Raw genomic sequence first — 27581 nt, forward strand, 5'->3', positions numbered from 1 at the left:
TCGCAGAGCTAGCAGAGAGCTGCAAATTCCACAATCAACTGTATGGAGAGTCCTACGAAAAAGGTTAGTTATGAAACCTTATCGTCTGACATTGGTTCAAGCACTGTCTGCAGCTGATAAGATTAAAAGAATCGATTTCTGTGATTTTATCCTTGCTCAAATGGAAACAGATGAATCTTTCGTTTCAAAGATTGTGTTTAGTGATGAAGCAACTTTCCACACTAACGGGAAAGTCAACCGTCACAATGTCTGTATATGGGGCACTGAGAATCCGCGGGAAACAACTCAGTATGAACGTGACTCGCCTAAGGTGAACGTTTTCTGTGCCATTTCAGCCAATAAAGTTTTTGGTCCCTTTTTCTTCGAAGGTGCTACTGTAACTGGACTACAGTATCTGGAGATGTTAGAGAATTGGCTGTTTCCTCAGCTCGAACAAGAAGCACAACAATTCATATTTCAGCAGGATGGAGCGCCACCACATTGGCACTTATCTGTCCGTAACTACCTGAACGTCTACTTCCCGAGGCGATGGATCGGCCGCCAGGCAGCCCGTGACAGAGCACTTTATCACTGGCCTTCAAGAAGCCCTGATCTTACCCCCTGCGATTTTTTCTTATGGGGGTATGTTAAGGATATGGTGTTTCGGCCAACTCTCCCAGCCACCATTGATGATTTGAAACGAGAAATAACAGCAGCTATCCAAAATGTTACGCCTGATATGCTACAGAGAGTGTGGAACGAGTTGGAGTATCGGGTTGATATTGCTCGTGTGTCTGGAGGGGGCCATATTGAACATCTCTGAACTTGTTTTTGAGTGAAAAAAAACCTTTTTAAATACTCTTTGTAATGATGTATAACAGAAGGTTATATTATGTTTCTTTCATTAAATACACATTTTTAAAGTTGTGGTATTCTTTTTGAATCACCCTGTATTATCAACATTAGTTTGATTACTGCTATCCATTTTTAAGTGTGCTATAGTACAGTCATTCACAAAAATATAAAAATGTTCAAATACTTAAGAAAAACAAATACAAGAAAAGTTCAATTACTGAAGTAAAAGAAATTTCACGAAATAAGGAAATTCCTTTAAGTAATATTGCACTTTATTACTTACACATCTCTATTTAAATCTGTGCACTGGTGATATCACCTCTATTTTCTGTATTGCACCACATCTACTTTACCGCGAAATTGAAGCCACGCATGCCAAGATTATTCGTTGGCTGCACGCTCGCCAATCTCTAGTTACAATTTTTTGCTGAACTTTGTAGACGATGAAGCCTACCTGCTATAGATGCGTGCGCTGTCAGATGATAGAAGTTCTGTGCTTCGAATTAGTCCACTGACACAAGCAATATGCTATACAGTTTCATGTACACTTCGTCCGATCTTCTGATATTACACGGTCACAGCTTGTATCACATGTACAGCATCTGATAAGCACATTTGCTACTCAGTCTACACCTGAACATCACACAGACAGCAAGCGAGGTGGCGCAGTGGTTATCACACAGGACTTGCATTTGGGAGGACAACTGTTCAAATCCCCATCTGGCCATCCTGATTTAGGTTTTCTATGATTTCCCTAATCCGCTTGAGGCAAATGCCAGGATGGTTCACTGGCCAACCTAGTGTGTTATGAGTACATGACGCAAAGTGGCGCATATGGCAAAACAGAGGCACACAGCCGCATATAAGTAGGTACTGGTTTCTAACGAGATTCATTCAAGTGTGGCAGCTCTACTGGATGGCGGGGCGTGTCACACCACCAAGATGGTGCGACAGCATTCCAGTCCACGGTGGTCGCTGGTTCGACCCCCTGTGGCCGACGCGGGGTCTGTAGCCAGGCAGCAGCAGGCCACTCCATGGCTCACTAGCGCGAGCTGTCGTCCTGGCTTCCAACGCACACTCGAGGCATCCTGAGGCGAGGACCACAGTTTTGGACGCCGGATCGAAGCCGCTTGTTGTCACTGTGATCTCAGCCACGCTGGCAAGAAGCACATAGCTGGCCACCTGCGGCTCACACTGAGCGGCACTGAGTCGGCAGGGACGCAGACTGCTGAGTCGAGTGCCGGTATCCTGACGATGCCACAACTCCGCTGGCGTACAAGGCTGACCTCTTCCCGCTAAATTTGGTCATCCTGATGCATTCAGTGGCAGAATCTGCCACTAAACTTACCACTCAGGTCCTCCTGGGGTATAGGGTCTTCCACCACTGGTTGGCCTCTTTCTGGCTGACAAGCCTTTTCACAGCTACGGTCGTGGGCCGTGTTTACAGCGGCAGTTTCCTCAACCGGCGTTGCACAACGGCAAGGTGAGTATGTGGGATATATTTGACGGTCTGTAGACCACTTTTGCGAGGTTTAGCTGTCAGTACAATATGGTGATCTACACAAAATAGATTTGTCGCTGAAAGCTCGTCTGCTGAAAAAAGTGGCAGACAGTGCTCCCACACTGGCAGCATCAGTAAGCTGGAGGGTAAAGTTAATAAGAGCCAATCAGAATGCTCCATTCATCCTTTATGCTGGGACACAGAAGCCTCTACAGACCCTTTTGAACAGGATGGGGGCAAACTATCTACAGAAAGTTCTGAGAAAGCAAGTGCTCAAAGACAATTTGAAGCAGACCATGCATCTCTGGCAGGGATGCTGTCACTCATACGCCACTGTGGCATTAGGACATCTCCAGCTTAGGACACCGAAATTTCCCACCATTTTTCTATGCTGTAGGACAGTGCTTCGAATTCTGTTTGCAAATTGTTCTGCTTTACCCCATCTGTGCCTAGGCTCTTTCCAAGCAACAAGAATGCTTTTATGATTAACGGTGTTTTCGCGAGTGTGCACAGTCATGATGATGGCTTTTAGTGGTGAGAACGTTTACCATTTCTGAGAAGTATGTTGAAAGCAGGACGTCACGATTTCCAGGAAGGGAAATGTTATTCTGGGCTATTTCCGTAAACAGGTCCTGAAAGAACAAGAATTTCCATGAAGACAAACTGAGACATCACGAAAGCTCCTACAACAACAAAGGCGACCTTTTACTATTTCTGTGACACTTTAAGATTTCTGGGAAGGGGCTGATACGCAATGGATGGGCTTTCCCGTTAGGATCGGTAGGAGGAATGCACCCTATGTTATTCTGGGGGGCATTCCAAAAGATTTCTATAGAGCATCCAGAGGGGGACTTGGCTGTTATTTACATAGAATAGTGACATCAGTAGAACACTGACAAACTTTTGGATGCACCTGCAAGCGTGAGCTGCTATGCAAACATCTCACTGAGGGTGATCCGCTATGTGAAAATCTCTCTGGACTGCATGTACAAAGGACATGCATCATCGCGCTAGGAACGGTGCCTAGGTATCCACATGTATTGATAGATATTTCTCAGGTGTGTCAAGTATGAATGGGATGCCACCGTCTCATGCTGAGTGTGGTTCGGCAGCTGATGGCTGCGTCGTCGCTCTGCAGGGGCCGCCAATGCATCCTGACTCCTTGGAGTGTGTACATTGGCGTTCTGTGCCTTCCAGTGGAGAGATTTTTAACTGTGCAATTACACTATGTGATCAAAAGTATCCGAACACCTCCAAAAACATACGTTTTTCATATTAGGAGCATTGTGATGCCACCTACTGCCAGGTACTCCATAACAGCGACCTAAGTAGTCATTAGACACCGTGAGACAGCAGAAAGGGGCGCTCTGCGGAACTCACGCTCTACGAATGTTGTCAGGTGGCTGGGTGTACGTCTGTATGTGAGATATCCACACTCCTAAACATCTCTAGATCCACTTTTTCCGATGTGACCGTGAAGTGGAAAAGTGAGGAGACACATAAAGCATACAGGCTGAACTCATCTGTTGACTGACAGAGACAGCCGACAGTTGGAGAGGGTTGTAATGTGTAATAGGCATACATCTATCCAGATCATCACACAGGAATTCCAAGCTGCATCAGCATCCACTGCAAGTACTATGAAAGTTAGGCAGGAGGCGAGACAACTTGGATTTCATGGTCGATTGGCTGCTCATAAGCCACACATCACGCCAGTAAACGCCAAACGACGTCTCACTTGGTGTAAGGAACGTAAACACTGAACGATTGAACAGTGGAGAAACGTTGTGTGGGGTGACGAATAACAGAATACAATGTGGCGATCCGATGGCAGGGTGTTGCTGTGGTAAATGCCCAGTGAATGTCATCTGCCAGAGTGTGTAGTGCTAACAGTAAAATTCGGAGGCGGTGGTGTTATGGTGTGGTCATTTTTTTCATGGAGGGGCCTTGCACCCCTTGTTGTTTTGCGTGGCACTATCACAGCACAGCGCCTACTTGCTTCCCACTGTTGAAGAGCAATTTCGGGTTGGTGATTGCATGTTTCAACATGATTGAGCACCTGTTTATAATGCATGGTCTGTGGCAGAGTGGTTACAAGACGTTGAAATCAAAAAATGTTCAACTGTGTGTGAAATCTTATGGGACTTAACTGCTAAGGTCATCAGTCCCTAAGCTTACACACTACTTAACCTAAATTATCCTAAGGACAAACATACACACCCATGCCCGAGGGAGGACTCGAACCTCCGCCGGGACCAGCCATGACATTAACATCCCTGTAGTGGATTGGCCTGCAGAGAGTCCTGATCTGAATCCTATAGAGCACCTTCGGGATGTTTTGGAATGCTGACTTCATGTCAGGCCTCACTGACCGACGTTGGTACCTCTCCTCATTGCAGCACTCTGCGAAGAATGAGCTACCACCCCTATTCCCCAAGAAACGTTACGGTACCTGACTGAACATATGCTGCGAGAGTGGAAGCTGTCATCAAGGCTAAGGGTGGGCCAACACAGTACTGAATTCAAGCATTACTGATGGAGGGCCCCACGAACTTGTAAGTCATTTTCAGCTAGGTGTCCAGACACTTTTGATCACATAGTGTACATGTGATGTGTGCTTCATGACAGTATTCCTTGCGTGATGGAATAAAAAGAAAGGCGATCGATTTAATTACGTCTTACAAGACCTGCATCTTTCCAAACAGCAGAGAATGATGAGCAAGAGAAATCCAATCCTGCAAACTTTCTTTTTTTAAAATAATTAAACATTATGCCCTTGAATTTCTTTGTGTTATGAGATCCTTCCTCTCCACTGTGGAGCTGTCAATTTCCAGGTAGAGGAGGGGAGAGGGGAGGGAGGCGGGATCGATTTCCAGAAAAATTCTTTAAATAAATAAATAATCTATATTCCATACGCTGCCTTGAATCCCACAAATTATTTAAATAAACAATATTCCACACATGGTCTAAATTGTGTAACCAATATTCCATACACTGCAATCGATTTCCAGATAAATTATATTCCATACACTGCCATAAATAACTATACAATATTCTACACATTGTCTGAATTGTTTAAACAATATTCCATACACTGCATTCGAATTCCCTCCAAATGACCAGTCGACTGAGTGTATTTTTCCGCCAATTTCTGGGAGAAAGGGTGGGAGGGTAGGGTTGTTTACCAGAGGGAGAGAGGTTAATTAATTGATCAAAGTAGTCAATCAGATAAGAGTGGGAGGGGCTATTCCAGTAACTCAGACCTGAAACTGTACCTGAAGAAAAGAGGGAGAGGTGGTGGGTTGGAGGTTTCCTGATGGGGGAGGGGATAGGGAGGGGGTGGGGGAACAGTAGGTTAAGAAGCAGCCAATCAAAAAGAAGGATCCTTTTAGGAGAACATTAGGTTAAGGACCTGTCAATTAAAGGAGAACAATAGGTGAATGACCTGTCAGGCAAAGGAGATCAATAGGTTTGCCCCTGAGTGCATACCTGCCCCTGATGAAGGCTACCCACTCTAAAAAAAACGTGCTCATGCCGCCCTTGTCCCACTAATGGTAAGAACTGAAGAGCTGATAGTATGGTTCGAGAGTGGCGCAGACCCCACGAACCATGGACCCAAGTTATCAACAAGGCACTGTGCTAGTTGATGGTGGCTCCATAATGATATGGGCTGCGTTTACATGGAATGGACTGATCCTCTGGTCCCACTGAACCGATCATTGACTGGAAACGGTTATGTTTGACTACTCTGAAACCACATGCTGCCATTCATGTATTTCATGTTCCCAAACAATTTTTGAGGATGACAATACGCCATATCACTGGGCCAAAATTGTTCGTGATAGGTTTGAAGAACATTCTGGACCATTTGAGCGAATGATTTCAGCATGAACCCCATACGACTTTTATGGGGCATAATAGAGAGGTCAGTTCGTGTACAAAACCCTGCACCGGCATCACTTTCGCAATTGTGGATGGGTACTGAGGCAGCATGGCTCAATATTTCTATGGGGGACTTCCAGTGACTTGAGTCCATGCAACGTCGAGTTGCTGCTCTATCCCTGACAAAAGGAAGTCCGACACGATTTTAGGAGGTAACCGCACGAATACTATCATAATACTGTATATTGATAAGCTCAGGATGTTGGTCCTGTTCGCCCAACGGAATGCACACATGACAACCACTGATGCTAATGCCAGATAGATTCTTTGCCTTTGTAATGTAACAGACAGTCCTGTTTCGAGCTAATAGCCATCATTAATGAAGCCTAGAAGTATTTAACTATGATGGACAGTATTTCAGAGGCAAACACTGACACTGTTGTCATCCAGACACATCGACAAAGTTCGAAAAAGTCACATCGAGGACTCAACTTGATAGTACACGCATAATAGCAAATATAGAAATGTATCACAATTGAAAAGCAAGTGTGCAGCAAAATGAAACTCAATAAACTATTTTAAGATTACGAAATGCAATTATAATTCTCAAATGATTTTAATGAAAACTGTAGAAAATGTTTACATGTTAGTTAATTTCAGGAAGCATTAGTTTTTACTTTCGGACCAGGTGCAGAAACCTATAAAAGTAATTCTGGATAAATGAGAGTCACTGAATCCACTTTTAAACATATAGTAACACAATTAATACTGTCACATGTCCACGTCCCAGTGCAGTTCTAATGGAAGCATAGGCAATGTCCTAATACGACCAAGAAAGGCTGCACTCAGCTGTGAACTGTCATATGACACAACGTTCACACATGATAGTATGTCGCTCCATATTACCGGTGGTCGAATGTTGCTAGAGAATACAATCAGTTAATTGTATCCCACTTATGGGCGGCGCCAGTCCTTTAGTAGATTTTAGTAAATGTCTGCGTAAAGTTGTGGCGACCAAGGTTTTACCTTCCACGGCCGCTCCGTTAGACAACTCGTAACAGACTTTTTTCTGTTATTTGCATTTACCTCACTAGTCACGTCTTGCAAGTGTCCCTAGGCAAGGTGTTTCCCATAGCAACGGTTTGTAATATCGTATATTATACTATAATTATACTATAATTTTATTGTTTAAACTAAGTGATCATAGAAGTACACTCTCTTCTCGAAATGATAATACGCACTCGACAAATTGTGTTTACAACAAACATAAAAATGGTAATAGTTTTATTTGTAATCGAACAATTTTTACATTAAAGGCAAGATATTTATTAATCATCTGTTTTGGGAGATTGTGTAGCATGGTGTAGTATGTGTTACAGCCGCCATCGAGCCACCTGATACGCGGGAGTCTTCCTCTTCTGTTCTAGCGCCAGTATGGCCAGTGGATTACTAAAGGAAATGACGTCATCCATGCGTTATTGTACGTATGGGGGGTTACTCATACATCAGTCTGTTTAAAGAATGTCACTGCACACACTATATGATGGAATATTAGAAATTAATTGATAAAAACTTTTGCTTACAGGTTGAACATTCCCACAGTACCATACCATTCATATACGTTAAAATAGCAATATCTCGATCTTGTTCGAGTGACTGCCCTACAGTCAACTTTGTTACAACTAGAAGGAATAATAGAGGAAAAGTTCATATGCTGAAAATAAATCCTTGCATAATACTTTAATTGCCCGTCAGCCATTTTTAATGAGAGCTAAAAACGGAGCTGCTTTCATAGTCAAAGAGATTACCTACCTCGTTTCCTATCCATTGCCACAATGTTCTTGGATCACCTTATATTTCAAAACATTGTTATAAGCGCATCTCCCAGTATTATGCAACGGTGTCAATTACAATGATAAGACTACGGACCTCTAAAAATGTAACAGTCATAAGTGTTTCCCTCAACAATTAATTAGTTTCATCGTGATTTCTTGTGTCGTTTACCTTATTATCTGTAGGAAAGGTCCTGACATTACGTGTTTACACAGAGACATTTAGACCAAATTTTGCCGTCGTCAATGGATCTTTATTTCTAAAAACATACTAAATGAAGAATATACAGTAATTGATGACGTAGCTTATTCATAACAATATGCTGAATTATTCCACGCTGTTTTCTTTTCAAGTAAGCCTGGAGGCTTGCGAGGTGCCAGGGTGGAGAAGAGTTTGTACCCCTTTAATACAGACGAATCTTGCATGACAACGAGACATGCACTCGACCCCCTCCTTATCTACCAGCTAATTAATTAAGCGCACAACGGTAATGGAAGGAGATGATGGTGGACCCTGCTAGTTGGTAAAATAAGGAGTGCACACTCAAAATAATTTAATAAAAATCGTGATCTACTAAAAAAAAAGAAAACTTTATCATATTAAAGAACAGGAAATTGGATTCTGCCTATATCTGCGAAATGATATGTGGATTAAATATCACTATGAGATTTGTTATATATCAGAACATAAATGTACATGATTGTCGACACAAAGAGTAGATTAAAGGATAGGGTATACTGAACTATTAGGAGAATAAGAGTTGGCTCGAGAACAAGGGGCTCCTACTCTCTGTGATGCAATAGATTGACGATAATGACTGGCGGTCCTAATGAATCAAGTATTAATCTACCGATTATATAGCAGTATCGCAATTAGAAGTGAGAGCTCAAATGGGATCACATGGAGAAACAAGCAAGGTGGACTTTTAGCAAAGCGAGGGATTCAGTATAAAATTGATAAGATCCTACAACGCCAGAGCCGCAAAATACTGTACCAGTACTGAAATCTGCAGCACGTCGTAGGTAGGCAGCGTCCTAATGATGTAGTCGCCGACTTCTGACATGCAGCAACTCTGTGTCAACCCCTGGCACCGAAGGCTGTCTGAGAATTCTAAGTTCTTCCGAAAACGAGCGACCAAGTCGCAAGACCATCTGACTCCGAGGAAGATCAGATCCCCAATCCCCTGCCCGCGCAACGCAAGAGTGAAGCCAACATTGCTCTACTCCCTACTCTCCTCCAAAACTGCGAATCAGCATTCAGTTCTGATTCCAAAATTCCCCCATACTGTCTCAGAGCATAATTCGTGCCAATAGCGACCGTTCCCTCCAATTTCGAGCAGGGCTTTATGACGTTAACTATCCTCAGTTTAAGTTGACCAATCATGCCTCTGCTATTCAGCTGAGGGAACTGAACTTGTAGTTTGACTGGCTACGAAAACAACCTGCCTAGACCACCGGCCATCCGGCGCCAGACAGTCGCAACCCAGCAGGGCACGGTCCACGAGTATTCTCAGAATCAAGAGGACAATGCAGCCAGTCGATGCCAGGAATCTTCGTTCCGGACGCGCCGGAACGGTAAACACATAAACTGCGGTGACACTCAGACGTCTCGCAGGTCGTTTCGCCCTGCATACAATAGGCGAAACTCGACCGACGTCAGTCGTTCCGCCAGGTGCTTAAACCTATTGTACGACCCTCTCAGTGTTCGCCGAAGTGCAGCTCCCAACCGGAAACGCAGTGTGCCGCGTCCTCCAATGCTCGCCTCGCACAGGCCACCCAGGGAAGTAAAACAACATGTTTAGGAATCAAGTGAAAAGTATTTTTTTGAGCTCTCAGTACAAATACTCTCATTTCACTAACCTTATTCGGCCTGTTACTACCGTGCAATGACATAGGACATTAATAAAATTGATGAAAATGAGAGGAGACATGCAAAAGAGGGCATGGAACCTCTCAGGGTTTTGTGCCCGTTGTCACTGAAAGTAAAATATTCTGTGTTCTTGAGCCGCGTCATACTTCTCGTATACGATCGACTTTTCGGCTCCTCTGCTGGGATCCTTTTGTTTCCTCGTGCTGTTGGTAATGGCTTTCCGCTAACATATAGGATCTTCCTTTCATTATGCATTCTGTCATCTGAACCCTTGCAGCTTATTTTTATCGGCAAAGTGTTATATTAGCATTAATTTCTCTGTACTTACGAATTTATTGACTTTATTCAGTGTAATGCTACCTACTTTACATGATATGTTACTTAAGAAGTGGAACCAAGTGGGACCAATCAGGTCTGTGTTTTGGTGTTATGTTGCAAAATTATTTTCGCGATTTGGATTTTGTCCTCGTTCTGATTTCTTCGGACACATAGGAAGCACTGATGGTGTACTTTCACTTTTCAGCAATGCAAATATTATTTCGCAACGATCTACCTAATTTATTTGTACATCTACAGTTTGCATAGCTTTGTGACTTAATACCGTGCACCGATTTTGATGACTTCGACGGTGTATTATCAGTATTTGCTGTATAGTTGCCCTCATTACTTTAATTAACAATAGAAACTTTGCCTCGTGCTGTGTAGTAGGGGCTACGTAGGGTACAACATCCCTACCCTCTCGACCAACTCCCAAGAGAACATTTTACTAACAGTATTTATATTTTCATGTACATCGATTTCCAAATTTCTTAGCATAAGACAGAAAGTAGAATTGTCATTTTCTTGTCTGAGCCTACGTGGCTAGTATTGTGGCCAGACAGATGACAGAAAACTCTTCAGCCAGAAGACGCGCGTTATCTGCTGTCATCAAGGAAACAGACACGCTTCGTGAGTCCACGGATAGAACCAGAAAATTCCAAGAAGTTGAATAAGGCAATACAGAAAAATTTCCCACTAACTGAAAGACCGACTTTCGCGAAAGTAGGCAGAAACGACTGAAAGACAACAGACCATTCTCTCCGCCCTTAAAATCTCCATTTGCAGGCTATAATCTGCAGATCTGTGTTAACAATCGTATCATTATGTGAAATACTGATTACGATAAGTCCGCACTTCGATTTAATGCACTTCTCCATAATGATAATGATGTCTATTTTACTGAATTGCAGTTTCTTAAAAACTACGTTAAAGCACTGTTCCAAGCAATAGTTACATCAAGACATTTTATCACTAATAAAATCCTAGGCGTCTGTTGTACGTTGAAGTTAAGGTTCCCACAAGTTGTATTTGGTGGGGAAGGGGGGAGGGGAGGAAGAGGGGGAGGAGTGAGACAGTAACGGATCTGCCTACTGTACCTCCCTACTGTACCTCCCCCTCCACCCCCCAAAAGTAGCCCCTTCATTCGGGCCTTTATTTCCATTTTTACAATTCATGCTGTGACTCGTGTAAACTCGTTTCAGCTACTTATACTACAGTAATATAAATTATCTTCACTATTAACTGATAAGAAAGTTCTTTTACAGATTAACACCTCCCGCTCCAGTTCTGTGAAATTGCAAGCGCTTATTTACTCTGAAACATTTGTTAAGGAACTCTACTTTCCTCTTTCAGTATCGGCTGTAATTTAGCTCTGAAGATGGGATGTGCGGAGTTTCTAATTACCCAAGCAGCACTTAAAACATTTAAAAATCTCTCTTAGAGATCTCTGTTCGTCGAATTTTCCGACAAAGCGAATTTAAAGTAACGACGAAATGCTGGTTCAAACAATTTATTTGCACCACGGACACATTTCCAGTGACAGATTTCGTGCTTATTGGAGTCAATGTTTCATATCTTTTTCGACTGTGGGAAGTGGAGATTCGTCTCGCGCAATTATTCATGCATTGCTGGCAGGGCGCAGAAGAAAGAGAATCTCAGAGCTGACTGTATTCTCGCCAGACTCGTCTCAGACGTTCTTAAGACGACGCTGCGGTTAGAGCGCAGTGCTGGATCATGGAGAAGATTCAGAGAGTCGGTGAGTAACAGCAGAGTACGCATGTGTCAATTTAGTACACCAGTAATTGCTTGATCTAATTATTTTGCATTTTTTCTTTAGGTTTTTCTTTATTTAGAGCTACTGATTTTCTATCGGTAACTAAAGAGAAATTCAAAAAGAGGCTGTTTGTAAGCCACTAAATTTTGTGGGTCAAAAAACTGATATTTTGGGTTTCAATAACAACGTGAAATATATTTCAAAGCCTTTGGACTGGTTAATTATAATAAGATAAACATAATCCTGCTGAAGTTTTTTGAACGTTGCTGACAATTTCTGAGAAGTGCGGTATAAATGTGGTGTAGCACACGCTTTCCGTAATTGAATTCTGTGCGCTACCAAAGTTAATATTTTGTTTGGACTGTACTAGCCGATTATGGAGAGTATATACGTTGTTTTTCTGTTTCCGATTCAACATTACACGTTACATACAATTCCATCAGCACAGAAAAAATAAATACTAAACTTCGTGTTCACACTAGGTTTCTAGTAGCATACAGAAATCGTCGCGTCCTGATCAGATAAACAAATTGTAACAAAACGATACTGACAGCCTTCGAGCAGTTGTAGAGGATGTCTTGAAGAACAAATTGTGGACAGGATATCGTCTTTGGATACGTCATCCGACGACGCTACATGGCGTAGAAATTGTGGGATTCCAAAACCTGCTGGTAGGCTTTCCATCGGCATCAAACGTAAATTATGGCGCTGACCAATCGGAATCTCAGTTCCTCGCATTGGGCTTTATAGCTTTCAGGACGTTAGATGGTGTTACAACAACAGTGCACACAGACCGATGAGCGTAGGACGTCAGCGTATAAGCTCTTGTGCACTGTCAGAAGGGTTGCCTAGCGGCAGGCATTGACCCCTCAAACTTCGACAATGGATTAGGTTTCTGTACATAGGTTTTCATCCTCGGTTGTTCCTCTACACACTTTCTATTACCCCTATAAGACTTTCGGTATCAAATCGTTACACCTTGTATATTCTTCCGAAAAGTATTCGATGTTTCTCAACATAGGTACTGTGAGAAGTGTTACATTTGGATGCACGTTACATGGCATCTGTTCGCTAAACAAATAAAGAAACTGATTTACAGGGCTGCAAACTGTAGTCTGTTAGATCTATCTAACGTTTGTACTACATTCTTCTAATTTTCTGCTAGTAGTTCGGCATAAGTTGTGGACATGATGCTTTTTTATCTGTTGTCACTGTAGGTTTATTTCCGTCACTACTCCTTCATTCGCTTTTACTGCTTCTTCCGCAGGGAAGTAACACAATGACTACGACTGCACCGCTGTCCTACTTGCTTTTTAACATAAGCTTGTGTATTTACACTTCCCACATTTATATTATAAGTAATTGATTCTTCTGTTGCTTCTTTGTAGTGTAACTACACAACAATTGTGGAATTTGCACAACGTGATCCGTCGGCAAACCCGTCAAGACTATTTTCATTACATCCACCGGGAAAGCGTGAAGAGTCACACCCTCACAATTGTCAATAAAAAGACCCATCCGGAAGATGTTCTATATTATCAATTTATTTCGCTAACCGATTTTTCGGCTAACAAACCATCATCAGACTAACTGACTATTGAGGTCAAAGATGGTACAACGCTTGAGAACAGCTCTGAAAGAGACGGTACACATCGAGAGTGTAGTAAAAATACACAGTAAATATTTGTGACCGTGAAGTTGTCACATCACTGAAAATTTTAAAGTTAAACATTAAATATAAAGGTAATAAACGAAGGAAACAAACATTACATGCAAGAAAAGCACTCTTGAGTGTAATATTTTGCTAACATTGTCCTTCTTCTATCCATCCCATTTTCAAGGTACCTTCCTTGTACCTACATTCTTGTGTTTAACTTCTGTGATTGTCTTCTTAAAAAGGTGTACTCTCTTCAACTGAGCTGTCATCTGTCGTAATCATTATCGCAATATCTACAGCATTAGAGAATGTCAAAGGCATCTCATTCGGTGTTACACTTATGTCCACGCCGGCCGAAGTGGCCGTGCGGTTAAAGGCGCTACAGTCTGGAACCGCAAGACCGCTACGGTCGCAGGTTCGAATCCTGCCTCGGGCATGGATGTGTATGATGTCCTTAGGTTAGTTAGGTTTAACTAGTTCTAAGTTCTAGGGGACTAATGACCTCAGCAGTTGAGTCCCATAGTGCTCAGAGCCATTTGAACCACCACTTATGTCCACACTCATCCCTCTGGTCGACCCTCTTAAACTGCAGTCTACTCTCCAGCATTACCAAATTATAATTTAAGTCTGTTCCTCGGTACCCTTAGAAACCAATATCTGATTTCTGAATCTCTGTCTGAGCATAATTATATTCGGCTGTAAGTTTCCCGTGTCTCCAGTCGTTTTCCAAGTTGCCTTCTCATCTTGTGAATTCTTTTCTCCCCTCTCAGTGCTACTGCGGAGTCCATACTCTACTGTAACTCTGTCTTTTATTTCTTTCTCTACTGCAGCTTGTAGATTTCCAGTTTCCCTTTGATTAATAGCTAATCATCTCCCTATGCACACTGCATTAGCCGTTCAATATCCTCATATACTTTCTCTATGTTTTCATCTTATGCTTCTGACGTCGGTTTGTGTACATGAAATATTGTTGCTGGTGTTGATTTGCTGCCGCCTCAGATCAGAACAATTCTTTTGCTGAACCGCTGAATATAGCTCACTCACTTCCTACCTCCCCATCCATAACTAATTCTACTTCCACTATATCATCTTTTATTGCTTTTCGTATTACCCTATATTTGTCTGACCAGAAGTGCTTGTCATCTTTCAATTTCACTTCACTGTCTCTCGCTACATCTAGGCTCAGACATTACATTTCCCTTTTCCGGTTTTTTAGCTTCCTTTAGAGTCTCAGACTTTCAACATTCTATTCTCCGATTCGTAGAATATTACAATTTCGCTGGTTGTTCAATCTTTACGTCTACATCTACGTACAGGGTGTTTCAAAAATGACCGGTATATTTGAAACGGCAATACAAACTAAACGAGCAGCGATAGAAATACACCGTTTGTTGCAATATGCTTGGGACAACAGTACATTTTCAGGCAGACAAACTTTCGAAATTACAGTAGTTACAATTGTCAACAACAGATGGCGCTGCGGTCTGGGAAACTCTATAGTAAGATATTTTCCACATATCCACCATGCGTAGCAATAATATGGCGTAGTCTCTGAATGAAATTACCCGAAACCTTTGACAACGTGTCTGGCGGAATGGCTTCACATGCAGATGTACTGCTTCAGCTGTTCAATTGTTTCTGGATTCTGGCGGTACACCTGGTCTTTCAAGTGTCCCCACAGAAAGAAGTCACTGGGGTTCATGTCTGGCGAATAGGGAGGCCAATCCACGCCGCCTCCTGTATGTTTCGGATAGCCCAAAGCAATCACACGATCATCGAAATATTCATTCAGGAAATTAAAGACGTCGGCCGTGCGATGTGGCCGGGCACCATCTTGCATAAACCACGAGGTGTTCGCAGTGTCGTCTAAGGCAGTTTGTACCGCCACAAATTCACGAAGAATGTCCAGATAGCGTGATGCAGTAATCGTTTCGGATCTGAAAAATGGGCCAATGATTCCTTTGGAAGAAATGGCGGCCCAGACCAGTACTTTTTGAGGATGCAGGGACGATGGGACTGCAACATGGAGCTATTCGGTTCCCCATATGCGCCAGTTCTGTTTATTGACGAAGCCGTCCAGGTAAAAATAAGCTTCGTCAGTAAACCAAATGCTGCCCACATGCATATCGCCGTCATCAATCCTGTGCACTATATCGTTAGCGAATGTCTCTCGTGCAGCAATGGTAGCGGCGCTGAGGGGTTGCCACGTTTGAATTTTGTATGGATAGAGGTGTAAACTCTGGCGCATGAGACGATACGTGGACGTTGGCGTCATTTGGACCGCAGCTGCAACACGGCGAACCGAAACCCGAGGCCGCTGTTGGATCACCTGCTGCACTAGCTGCGCATTGCCCTCTGTGGTTGCCGTACGCGGTCGCCCTACCTTTCCAGCGCGTTCATCCGTCACGTTCCCAGTCCGTTGAAATTTTTCAAACAGATCCTTTATTGTATCGCTTTTCGGTCCTTTGGTTACATTAAACCTCCGTTGAAAACTTCGTCTTGTTGCAACAACACTGTGTTGTAGGCGGTGGAATTCCAACACCAGAAAAATCCTCTGTTCTAAGGAATAAACCATGTTGTCCACAGCACACTTGCACGTTGTGAACAGCACACGCTTACAGCAGAAAGACGACGTACAGAATGGCGCACCCACAGACTGCGTTGTCGTCTATATCTTTCACATCACCTGCAGCGCCATCTGTTGTCGAAAATTGTAAGTACTGTAATTTGGAAAGTTTGTCCGCCTGAAAATGTACTGTTGTCCCAAGCATATTGCAACAAACGGTGTATTTCTATCGCTGCTCGTTTAATTTTTATTGCCGTTTCAAATATACCGGTCATTTTTGAAACACCCTGTACATCCTCTTCAACGCACAGTAAGGTGTGTCGCGGAGGATACCCTGTATCAGTAGTAGTCAAGTACTTTCCTGTTCCACTTGCAAATAGAGCTTGGGAAAAACCACTATCTGTATGCCTCCGCTTGAGCCCCAATACTAGTATCTAGCCTTTGTGATCCTTACGGGAAATGTACACTGGCGGCAGTAGAATCTTTCTGCAGTCAGCTCCAAATGACAGTTCTCTAAATTTCTCAATAGTGTTCCTCGAAACGAGCGTCGCCTTACCTCCAGGGGTCCTCGAAGCACCTCACGTAATACTTCCGTATTGTTCGAAACTACCGGTAATAAGTCTAGCAGCTCCCTCTGAATTGCTTCGATATCTTCCTTCCCAGACATTGAAGTAGTAGTCAAAATTAGGTCGTTTTAGCGTCGTATATGTGGGTGAAATTGGATCGCTATTATTTTTAAGACTGGTGTACATTCGTAATTAGTGTCTGTTCTGCTGAAAGGCGTTCGGAAATATGTGACGTTGCGTCTCTGACAATAACATAATTCTGACTGACAACAAAAAGAAACAGAAATTAACAAGTCTTTATACAAATCATAACTGACTGCTAGTTTTAAAATATTCTCTAACAAATCCTAACAACTGTTCTATAATGCTCCTGAACGCAACAGACAACTTACCTCGTCTTGCCGCTGCTAGTGCGTGATCAGCAACATGCTAAAAATATTTCAAAAGCAATATTGCGATCCATGCTGAGTGCAACGCATGGGCATAATAATTGTAACAACTACTGCCATTTTTATAGGGAAATTGAATGATCAGAAGGGGTTTGGTCAACTAGCCTTAAAAGGTGTAAAAATGAACGAAATCAATAAAGACTTTCATTTACTATAGTCACAAAATAGTTTATTTAAACACTGACAAACTTTCCACAGATTTTAATTACTCCGCAATGTCTACACTCAATAAATACATCTGTTGCCACAACAAAGACATGAATATTATTCTTAGTGTATGCAGACACAAACCTGACAAAATCCCTTAAGTACGCAAGCAAGCAACAACTACGTTCAACAAAAAGGCAAATTGCAAAAAATCCTCAGTTAATAAGCAAGTCTCCTCAGGCGCTACTAGCACAATCACGGCAAGCTGGGACCTCTCATGTCGAGCGGCTTCTCTCCACCACAGGCTGCGTCCGACCACTTTCGACTCCTCTCAACAACTGATCGCTCGGTACTACTAGCTATAATAATATCTCACACTCAGAGTTTGTGTACGCACACCACAGCGGAGTCATTGCTCAACTTCGCAAAGAAGTAGGTCTATTAACATCAAACTTTCACTGTTTCCTTTACCGATGACCCACATCTTCCTAAAATTCTACCAATAAATCGAAAAACCAATCGCCTTCCGTACCACTTTCTTCAAATGCTCGCTCCACTTTAAACATCACGCCCACATATTTAAACAACGTTACTGTGTCAAGCAAGACACTAGAAACGCTGTATCCGAACATTGCTTTTCCTGTGCATCCGCATTAACTTACATTATTTAGAGCTAGCTGCCATTCATCATACCAACCACAAATCTTGTCTAAGTCTTCTTGTATCCTCGAACAGTCACTCACTTACGCCATCTTCTCGTACATCAAAGGAACATCAGCAAGCAACCACGGATTGCCGCCCACTGTGACTGCCAGGTCATTTATGTACACCACTGGCCATTAAAACTGCTACACCACGAAGTTGACGTACTACAGACGCAAAATTTAACCGACAGGAAGAAGATGCTGTGATATGCAAATGATTAGCTTTTCAGAGGATTCACACAAGGCTGACGCCGGTGGCGACACCTACAACGTGCTTACATGAGGAAAGCGTCCAACCGATTTCTTATACACAAACAGCAGTTGACCGCCATTGCTTGGTGAAACGTTGTTGTGATGTCTCGTGTAACGAGGAGAAATGCGTACCATCACGTTTCCGACTTTGATAAAGCAGACTATGGAATCAGTGGGTTCAGGAGGGTAACACGGCCGTGCTGGATCCCAACGGCCTCGTATCACTAGCAGTCGAGATGACAGGCATCTTATCCGCATGGCTGTAACGGATCGTGCAGACACGTCTCGATCCCTGAGTCAGCAGATGGGGACGTTTGCAAGACAACAACCATCTGCACGAATAGTTCGACGACGTTTGCAGCAGCATGGGCTATCAGCTCGGAGACCATGGCTGCGGTTAGCCTTGGCGGTGCATCACAGACAGGAGGGCCTGCGATGGTGTTCTCAACCTGGGTACACGAATGGCAAAACGTCATTTTTTCGGATGAATCTAGGTTCTGTTTACAGCATCATGATGGTCGCATTTGTGTTTGGCGACATCACGGTGAACGCACATTGGAAGCGTGTATTCGTCATCGCCATACTGACGTATCACCGGGCGTGACGGTACGGGGTGCCATTGGTTACACGTCTCGATCACCTCTTGTTTGCATTGACGACACTTTGAACAGTGGACGTTACATTTCAGATGTGTTACGACCCGTGGCTCTACCCTTCATTCGCTCCCTGCGAAACAGGATAATTCACGACCGTATTTTGCAGGCCCTGTACAGGCCTTTCTGGATACAGAAAATGTTTGACTGCTGCCCTGGCCAGCACGTGCTCCAGATCTATCACCAACTGAAAACGTCTGGTCAATGGTGGCCGAGCAACTGGCTCATCACAATACGCCAGTCAGTACTCTTGATGAACTGTGGTACCGTGTTGAAACTTCATGGGCAGCTGTACCTGTACAGGCCATCCAAGTTCTGTTTGACTCAATGCCCAGGCGTATCAAGGCCGTTATTACGGCTTGAGGTGGTTGTTCTGGGTACTGATTTCTCAGGATCTATGCACCCAAATTCCGTGAAAATGTAATCACATGTCAGTCTTAGTATAATATATTTGTCCAAAGAATACCCGTTTATCATCCGCATTTCTTCTTGGTGTAGCAATTTTAATGGCCATTAGTGTATTTCAGAGCTTTCTACTTCGGATTTCAGCCAGATCTCGATCCCGAGGGTAGTAAATTCGTGATATTTGCTACGAGCGCTTCGAAAATTTGCTGATAAAATTGTGGCAGTCGAAGTATCTTTACTCTGAATGTTTTGTGCTTTCGCTACCTTCTATCAACTGGCGAGTATTCAAAACAGAACCGCAGGGTACTGCCTAACCTAAAAAAAACAGCCTTGTGCACTCCACAAGTACTTCTTAGTGTAGTGCAGCCCTGACCTATCAGTGGGAGTCCGAAATTCCCCACCCGACAAATTGCAGCCAACACGGTCACAGAGTCGATGAAGCCTGTGGCTGAGACGCTCCACTGGGCTCAAAACCAAAGGACCCCGTGCAACGGTGCGACAATGGTCAAAACCGCGAGGCCTGCTTGCAGCGCTCACGCGAGGTCAGCAGCCTTCACTTCCTCCACTAGCCGCCAGAAGGAACTGAGGATGGCTTCAGAACCCATGCTACGGGAGTCGTTGGTGCCGACGTGACCCACAACTTGCAAACGAAAGCACCCTGCACACTCGATAGCAGCAGGCAAGGCTGCCTCTACATCTCGGATGAGGCACCCCCGGCGGGACAAAACGACACCTGAGGTTTCCCATGCGATGCGCCTGCGTGGCACCCACCGCTACATCCCGATGCAGCAGCCTGAAGACGGTCTACCGTTGCCAAAAGAGCATTCAGCTGTCCACGAACTGCGCCCAGCATCTCCTGTGTCCGCACACAGCATTCACCCATCCTGGCCATACTAGCAAGATTAACTGAAGAAGTAAACTATCGAAGCAGACATAAACCTAGTGATGCAAGTGACTGCCCTCCTGACGTATCACCAATGGACGCTGATGCCTTCCTGACCTGTTCAGAAGAAATGAAAACTGCGCTAGAGATTGTCTGAATTCACACTTACACTTAAAAACGCGATATCAAACCTCCTAAACAGAGAAACACCCACGAAACTTACGAAATATGCTACTAGTAAAACACAGGGAAAGCTAAATACGTAACTTGCCGGTCCGGAGAGGTGATTAGGTATCAACAGAGAGTCTGGCTGACTGCCCTCAAAACAAAGCAAGTGCGTCATGCACACTGAATTTACAATTTACAGTGACAGCCACAAAACGCGAGATTAAACATTTTGAAATAATAATAATAACAAGAAGAAGAAGAAGAAATAGAAGAAGAAATATACTGTTAGGGAAACGAAGGTGACAGCCGAAGACCTTTTTCTAATGATGAACCACCTCTTGTCATTGCCTTCCCAGGGCCAATGAAGAAATCATCGTAACCCTTTTTACTGTTAAAGGCCTCATATCCAGTGGATACACATTATGTGTCTTTAATGCAGTGGTTTCCATTGTCTTCTGCATTCACATGTCGTTCAGAATTGTTCATTATTCTACACTATGTGATCAAAAGTATCCGGACACCCAGCTGAAAATAAGTTCGTGGCACCCTCCATCGGTAATGCTGGAATTCACTATGGTGTTGGCCCACCCTTAGCCTTGACGACAGCTTCCGCTATCGCAGGCATAAGTTCAATCAGGTGCTGGAAGATTTCTTGGGGAATGGCAGTTCATCCTTCACGGAGTGCTGCACTGAGGGGAGGTATCGATGTCGCTCGGTGAGACCTGGCCCGAAGTCGGCGTTCCTAAACATCCCAAAGGCATTCTGTAGGATTCAGGTCAGAACTCTGTGCAGGCCAGTCCATTACAGGTATGTTATTGTCGTGTAACCACTCTACCACAGGCCGTGCATTCTGAACAGGTGCTCGATCGTGTTGAAAGATGCAATCGACATCCCCGAAATTCTCTTCAACAGTGGGAAGCAAGAAGTTGCTTAAAACATCAATGTAGGCCTGTGCTGTGATAGTGCCACGCAAAACAACAAGGGGCGCAAGCCTCCTCCCTGAAAAACACAGGCACTTGTGACAGTAGAATCTCTAACTAGTAAGCGAAATGCCCTAGGTCTCGGATCCGATCCCAACCAATGCTTAAAATTTAATTAAGTCAGCAGCAATGACGGCGAGTGGCTTGCGGTTCTACCAATGGTCTTGTCAATGAGAATAGAGGTTAGGGCACTCTCTTGCACATAGGGTTTGAAATAGTCCCTAAAAGAACACTATGTGATAAAAAGTATCCGGACACCATCAAAAACATATTAGGAGCATTGTGCTGCCACCTACTGCCAGGTACTCCATATGAGCGACCTTAGTAGTCATTAGACCTCGTGAGAGAGCAAAGTGGGGCGTTCCGCGGAAGTCACTGACTTTGAACGCGGTCAGGTGAAAATGGCTCAAATGGCTCTGAGCACTATGGGACTTAACATCTATGGTCATCAGTCCCCTAGAACTTAGAACTACTTAAACCTAACTAACCTAAGGACAGCACACAACACCCAGTCATCACGAGGCAGAGAAAATCCCTGACCCCGTCGGGAATCGAACCCGGTACCCCGGGCGTGGGAAGCGAGAACGCTACCGCACGACCACGAGCTGCGGACCGCGGTCAGGTGATTGGGTGTCACTTGTGTATAGGTCTGTACGCGAGATTTCCGCACTCCTAAACATCTGTTGGTCCACTGTTTCCGATGTGATAGTGAAGTGGAAACGTGAAGGGACACGTACAGCACAAAAGCGTATAGACCGATCTCGTCCGTTGACCAACAGAGACCGCCGACAGCTGAAGAGGGTCGTAATATGGAATAGGCAGACACCTATCCAGACCATCACACAGGAATTCCAAACTGCTTCAGGATCCACTGCAAGTACTATGACAGTTAAGCGGGAGGTGAGAAAACTTGGATTTCATGGTCGAGGGCTGCTCATAAGCCACACATCACGCCAGTAAATGCCAAACGACGCCTTGCTTGGTGTAAGGATCGTAAACATTGGACGATTGAACAGTGGAGAAACGTTGTATGAAGTGACGAATCACGGTACACAATGTAACGATCCGATGGCAGGTTGTGTGTATGGCGAATGCCCGGTGAACGTCATCTGCCAGTGTGTTTAGTGCCAACACTAAATGGTTCAAATGGCTCTAAGCACTATGGGACTTTTCCAGACTGAAGCGCCTAGAACCGCTCGGACACAGCGGCCGGCGGTGGTGTTATGGTTTGTTTCTGTGCTACACTGAGGGAAGAAATCGCAACACCAAAAACTAATTGATATAGAGTAATGAAATTTCTGGAATAGATTTTTGTAGGTATCTTATGTTAGCGATTAACACTGCAAGATCACGGGTGAATTTAAGAGTGAGATGAGCCATTGCAATTGTGAAATGCAATTAATAACCGGTGTAACCACGAGAACGTTGAATGGTAGCATATAAACGTGTATTGTGCAGTACAGACGCGGGTTGTCAGTTTGTGAGATGGAGTTCCATATGTGTTGCACTATATTGCTCAATACTGGGACAGTTAATGCTGTCTGCTCATGACGCTGAAGTTGCCGTTAAATGATGTCCCATATGTGCTCGATTGGAGACATATATGGTAATCTGCCCTCCACCCTGCTCTCCAATTGGCTCTTGATGCACACCATTAAAGTCGTAAATGGGAGTGTTTTGTGGCCAGCGGAATGGACACTACAGGGCGTCTGGCTCGGAGCTATCCTTTAAATAACAGGTGTGTAACAGGTAGTTGTGTCACAGTGGTGCAGACTGCTGCTCAGATTGCTGCTGCAGATGCAGTACGATGCGCCAGAGCCATACTCCGGTCAAGATGATCTTCTCTCTTGGTAGGGCCACTTGGCGTCCAGAACCCGGTTTCGTGAGACCGTACATTCTCGTGACCACCGCTGCCAGAAATCATATACAGTGGCTAGATTCCTGCAAAGTCTTTCTGCATTGTCACAGAAGGAACATATAGCTTCTCGTTGCGCTATTACATGACCCCGTTCAAACTCAGTGATGGGTTGAGAATAACGTTTTTGTCGCCCTAAAGACATTCTTGACTAAGGTCAACTCACCAGGTCCAGTCGCAAAGGTACTTAACGTTCACGACCATTACTGCCAACTTTTTTTTAAAAATTATTTCAAAATGCTCCATTACAATATCTGTAATAATACATGCATGCATTGTGTGTGTGTGTGTGTGTGTGTGAGTGTGAGCGCGCGCGAGCGCGCGTGTGTGTGTAGTGTGCTGTAATGTTTGCGTTCTATGATGGTGATCATGAGAGAACGAAGAGGGTGAAACCCTGTTCCGGCACATTGCCTACTCCTTATGAATAGCACCAACGGGACCACCAAACCTAACATCACTATCCGACGGACGAATTATCATTAACACTGTTAAATACCCTCTCTTCATGATACTCTGTGGAGAGGTTTGGTATTTAAACCAGGACACCGGCGCAAAATCTGGTGATCAGAAGTCTTACGTCACCACCTCTCCTCTCCTTGCCGGCCAAATACTGGCAGTGAAAATGTTTTGCACCCCAGTGATTCTAACCGGCTTACCCCTGGGGCGAGCGCCACCGCACAAGCGTGCGTTAGTGACCTTGGTCACAGAGGCATGTATTTAAAGCAAAGCTGATTTGCATCCTGATATTGGCGCTACTAGCGCTACTATTATGAGACTGGAGCGAAATTTCGATAGACGTAATCTTTTAGATCCAGAAACGCACCTACCAACTTCCGTTTATGACGCTCAAGTTCTTCTTGGTCATGCGGTCTTTTATCCGACAGTGTATATTCCACTGTTCCTCCCTCTCCATTTGTTATATTCGATTTTTCCCCTCTTTCTTGAGATTACCTTGTTTTGCAAGGCTCCGATACTGCTGTTTGCCGGCCGCGGTGGTCTAGCGGTTCTAGGCGCTCAGTCCGGAGCCGCGCGACTGCTACGGTCGCAGGTTCGAATCCTGCCTCGGGCATGGATGTGTGTGATGTCCTTAGGTTAGTTAGGTTTAAGTAGTTCTAAGTTCTAGGGGAGTGATGACCATAGATGTTAAGTCCCATAGTGCTCAGAGCCATTTTACTGCTGTTTGTAGCATATTAGCGTTATTCAGTCTCGGTTTGATAACTTTCTTCTGTATCCACGTCATCTGGTGATGAGTTTTTCCGTAATTTATCTCTAAAATGGGCGTCTGTAATGTATGTAACACACTTGTTTTCTCTCTCTCTCTCTTTACTTCCGAACAACCTCGGAAGTCCCAACTGAACCGACTCACCGCCGTGTCATCTTCGTCCAATAGGCGTCATTGGATGCGGATATGGAGGGGCATGTGATCAGCACACCACTCTCCCGACCTTTATCAGTTTTCGTGACCGAAGCCGCTACTTTTGCGTCAGGTAGCTCCTTAATTGTTCTCACAAGGGTTGAGTGCACTGCGCTTGGCAACAATACTCAGCAGATCCGAACGTCACCGATCCAAGCGCTAACCAAGTGCGACAGCGCTGAACTTAGGTGGTCTGACGGGAACTGGTGTTACCACTGCGGCAGGGCCGCTGGCTTACATACTTTTCTGGGGAAGAGATTTTATGCATGTTGTTGTTGTTGTTGTTGTGGTCTTCAGTCCTGAGACTGGTTTGATGCAGCTCTCCATGCTACTCTATCCTGTGCAAGCTTCTTCATCTCCTAATACCTACTGCAGCCTACATCCTTCTGAATCTGCTTAGTGTATTCATCTCTTGGTCTCCCTCTACGATTTTTACTCTCCACGCTGCCCTGCACTACGAAATTGGTGATCCCTTGATGCCTCAGAACATGTCCCACCAACCGATCCCTTCTTCTAGTCAAGTTGTCCACAAACTCCTCTTCTCCACAATTCTATTCAACACCTCCTCATTAGTTATGTGATCTACCCATCTATTCTTCAGCATTCTTCTGTAGCATCACATTTCGAAAGCTTCTATTCTCTTCTTGTGCAAACTATTTATCGTCCATGTTTCACTTCCATTTATGTCTACACTCCATACAAATACTTTCAGAAACGACTTCCTGACACTTAAATCTATACTAGATGTTAACAAATTTCTCTTCTTCAGAAATACTTTCCTTGCCATTGCCAGTATACATTTTATATCCTCTCTACTTCGACCATCATCAGTTATTTTGCTCCCCAAATAGCAAAACTCGTTTACTACCGCACTTTTTTTCGTCTGTTTTCCCATTTCACTAACAACGAAGTACTAAAAATCCCCTTTAAGGATATTATCACTCTTCATTAGCGAGTATATTCGGAAACTGTTTATTTCCTTCCATTAACTCATTACGACGCCACTGATGTGATAGTAACATTTTTGGTTTGCAGTAAGCCAAACTGTTTGAAAATTGTTTTACTGTTTGACGCGCTCGACAGGCATACGAAAGACACTGCCCAACGCATCTGTACAAAGCTTCATTTTCACTGTGGTTTCCATTTAGCGCCGTATCGGACCCTACTTTCCGAATAGCCCTCGTATCTTCAACTTATTCATGGATTTTCACCAGTAAATATTTCGGCCCACTGTTCATAACTTCAGTCCTCTTCTCTCCCTTCCCTTTATATAGCCACAGTCCTTGTATGCTTTAAATAACAGATTGTTCAACATATTCATTAAAAAGCTTCTTTGCATCGCTGTTATACCACGGTGTACGAATAACGTTCGTCGCGACCGCTACGGTCGCAGGTTCGAATCCTGCCTCGGGTATGGATGTGTGTGACGTCCTTAGGTTAGTTAGGTTTAAATAGTTCTACGTTCTAGGGGACTGATGACCTCATACGTTAAATCCCATAGTGCTCAGAGCCATTTGAACCAGTTTTTGAACAACGTTCGTCACTCTACTGTGTCTCTGAGATACGACTTCACTTTACTCAGTATAGTTAAAGTACTTCTTTTGACTCCATTTTTCACAAGTCGTAGTCCAAATATGACTACACAATACTTCTTTTACTGAATTTTATACCCGTTCACATCAGCATACCTCAATTCCAGTCACCCACTGCCAACTATCATTGCCCACTTCATTTAAAAGCACGGCTTTCATTTATTCCTAACTGGACATAGCAAGAGAGTTGATTTACGAGTACAATGTCTCACATCATACGCATTTTACATAAAAGAACAATTCATATACGTGTGAGAAGAAATAGCCCAACAAACAAAAGTAATATACACCAGAAAGAAAATAAACAGAGACAGACAATAACATTCAAACAGAACAGATAAGTACGCAACAAAAATATCCGTACACAACAAATCACCGTATATGCCATCAATTTATTTATAACTCATGATTGGTTTGGGCGTTTCCATACACATTACAAAAGGTGAACGTCTAGATTACTATATTAAATAAATACCCGGTTCAGCATTTGTTTACAACGCTCGCATTTTTATATTTCTTTTAATAATCCTCCAGACACGTCTTCGGCCTGGAATCTCATTGACAGGAGTCAACGATGCCTCGGACAGGGAGTCAATGATGCCTCGGACAGCGGTGGGATAGGATCCTGAATATCGACCATCACGCAGTCCGACAGCCAGGAGTGACGGTCTGTGGTGCCGTTTTATTTCATGGCTGGACTCCTTTGGCTGTTACCTGTGTCACTCTTACACCAAAAGCGGTACGTCGGCGATATTCTAAGTTCCGGTTTGCTTCCCTTCAGGGCAAGACATCCTGAGCTTGCATTTCATAATCATAATTACCCGAATATGGCACATGTTAACGCTTCGGGATTTTCATATGAGACATATCACATGATGCACCTAACGTGACATATGGTTTACCCTGTTTCATGTGTTTTGTAACTCAATCATTTAGTAGCTTGTTGCATCAACTCTTCCGTTGATGTTCACTAATTAGTATGATTTTTATATGAAAGTGTACAATTCATTTACACAGTGGTCAGTGCTTGGATGATAAGTGCAGTATTAGGTTATTGGCTAAATGTGTAACAACAGAAGGGGTGGAAGGACATTCGCAATAAATGTATACGCTAGGTGTTTCTAAAATAACTTTACAGTGTTTGGGGACACGTTCCATACACCACGTCAATAAAAAAGGTCGTGTAAAAGAATGTGCGAAAATCCTTCTTTTGAAGTTA

The 27581-nt window shown here is 43.7% G+C and overlaps 1 protein-coding gene across 1 annotated transcript in view; it reads left to right on the top strand.

The window, feature by feature from the left end:
• Nucleotides 1–11971: 11971 nt before the first annotated feature.
• LOC126260702 (odorant receptor 82a-like) overlaps nucleotides 11972–27581 on the top strand; it is a 116470-nt gene continuing 100860 nt past the window's right edge. Inside the window, exon 1 of the mRNA XM_049958037.1 lies at nucleotides 11972–11993. Within this exon, the coding sequence (XP_049813994.1) occupies nucleotides 11972–11993 (22 nt within the window). The remainder of the gene's footprint in view (nucleotides 11994–27581) is intronic.

Source organism: Schistocerca nitens, chromosome 5 (assembly GCF_023898315.1).
Source record: "Schistocerca nitens isolate TAMUIC-IGC-003100 chromosome 5, iqSchNite1.1, whole genome shotgun sequence".
Classification (NCBI taxonomy): domain Eukaryota; kingdom Metazoa; phylum Arthropoda; class Insecta; order Orthoptera; family Acrididae; genus Schistocerca; species Schistocerca nitens.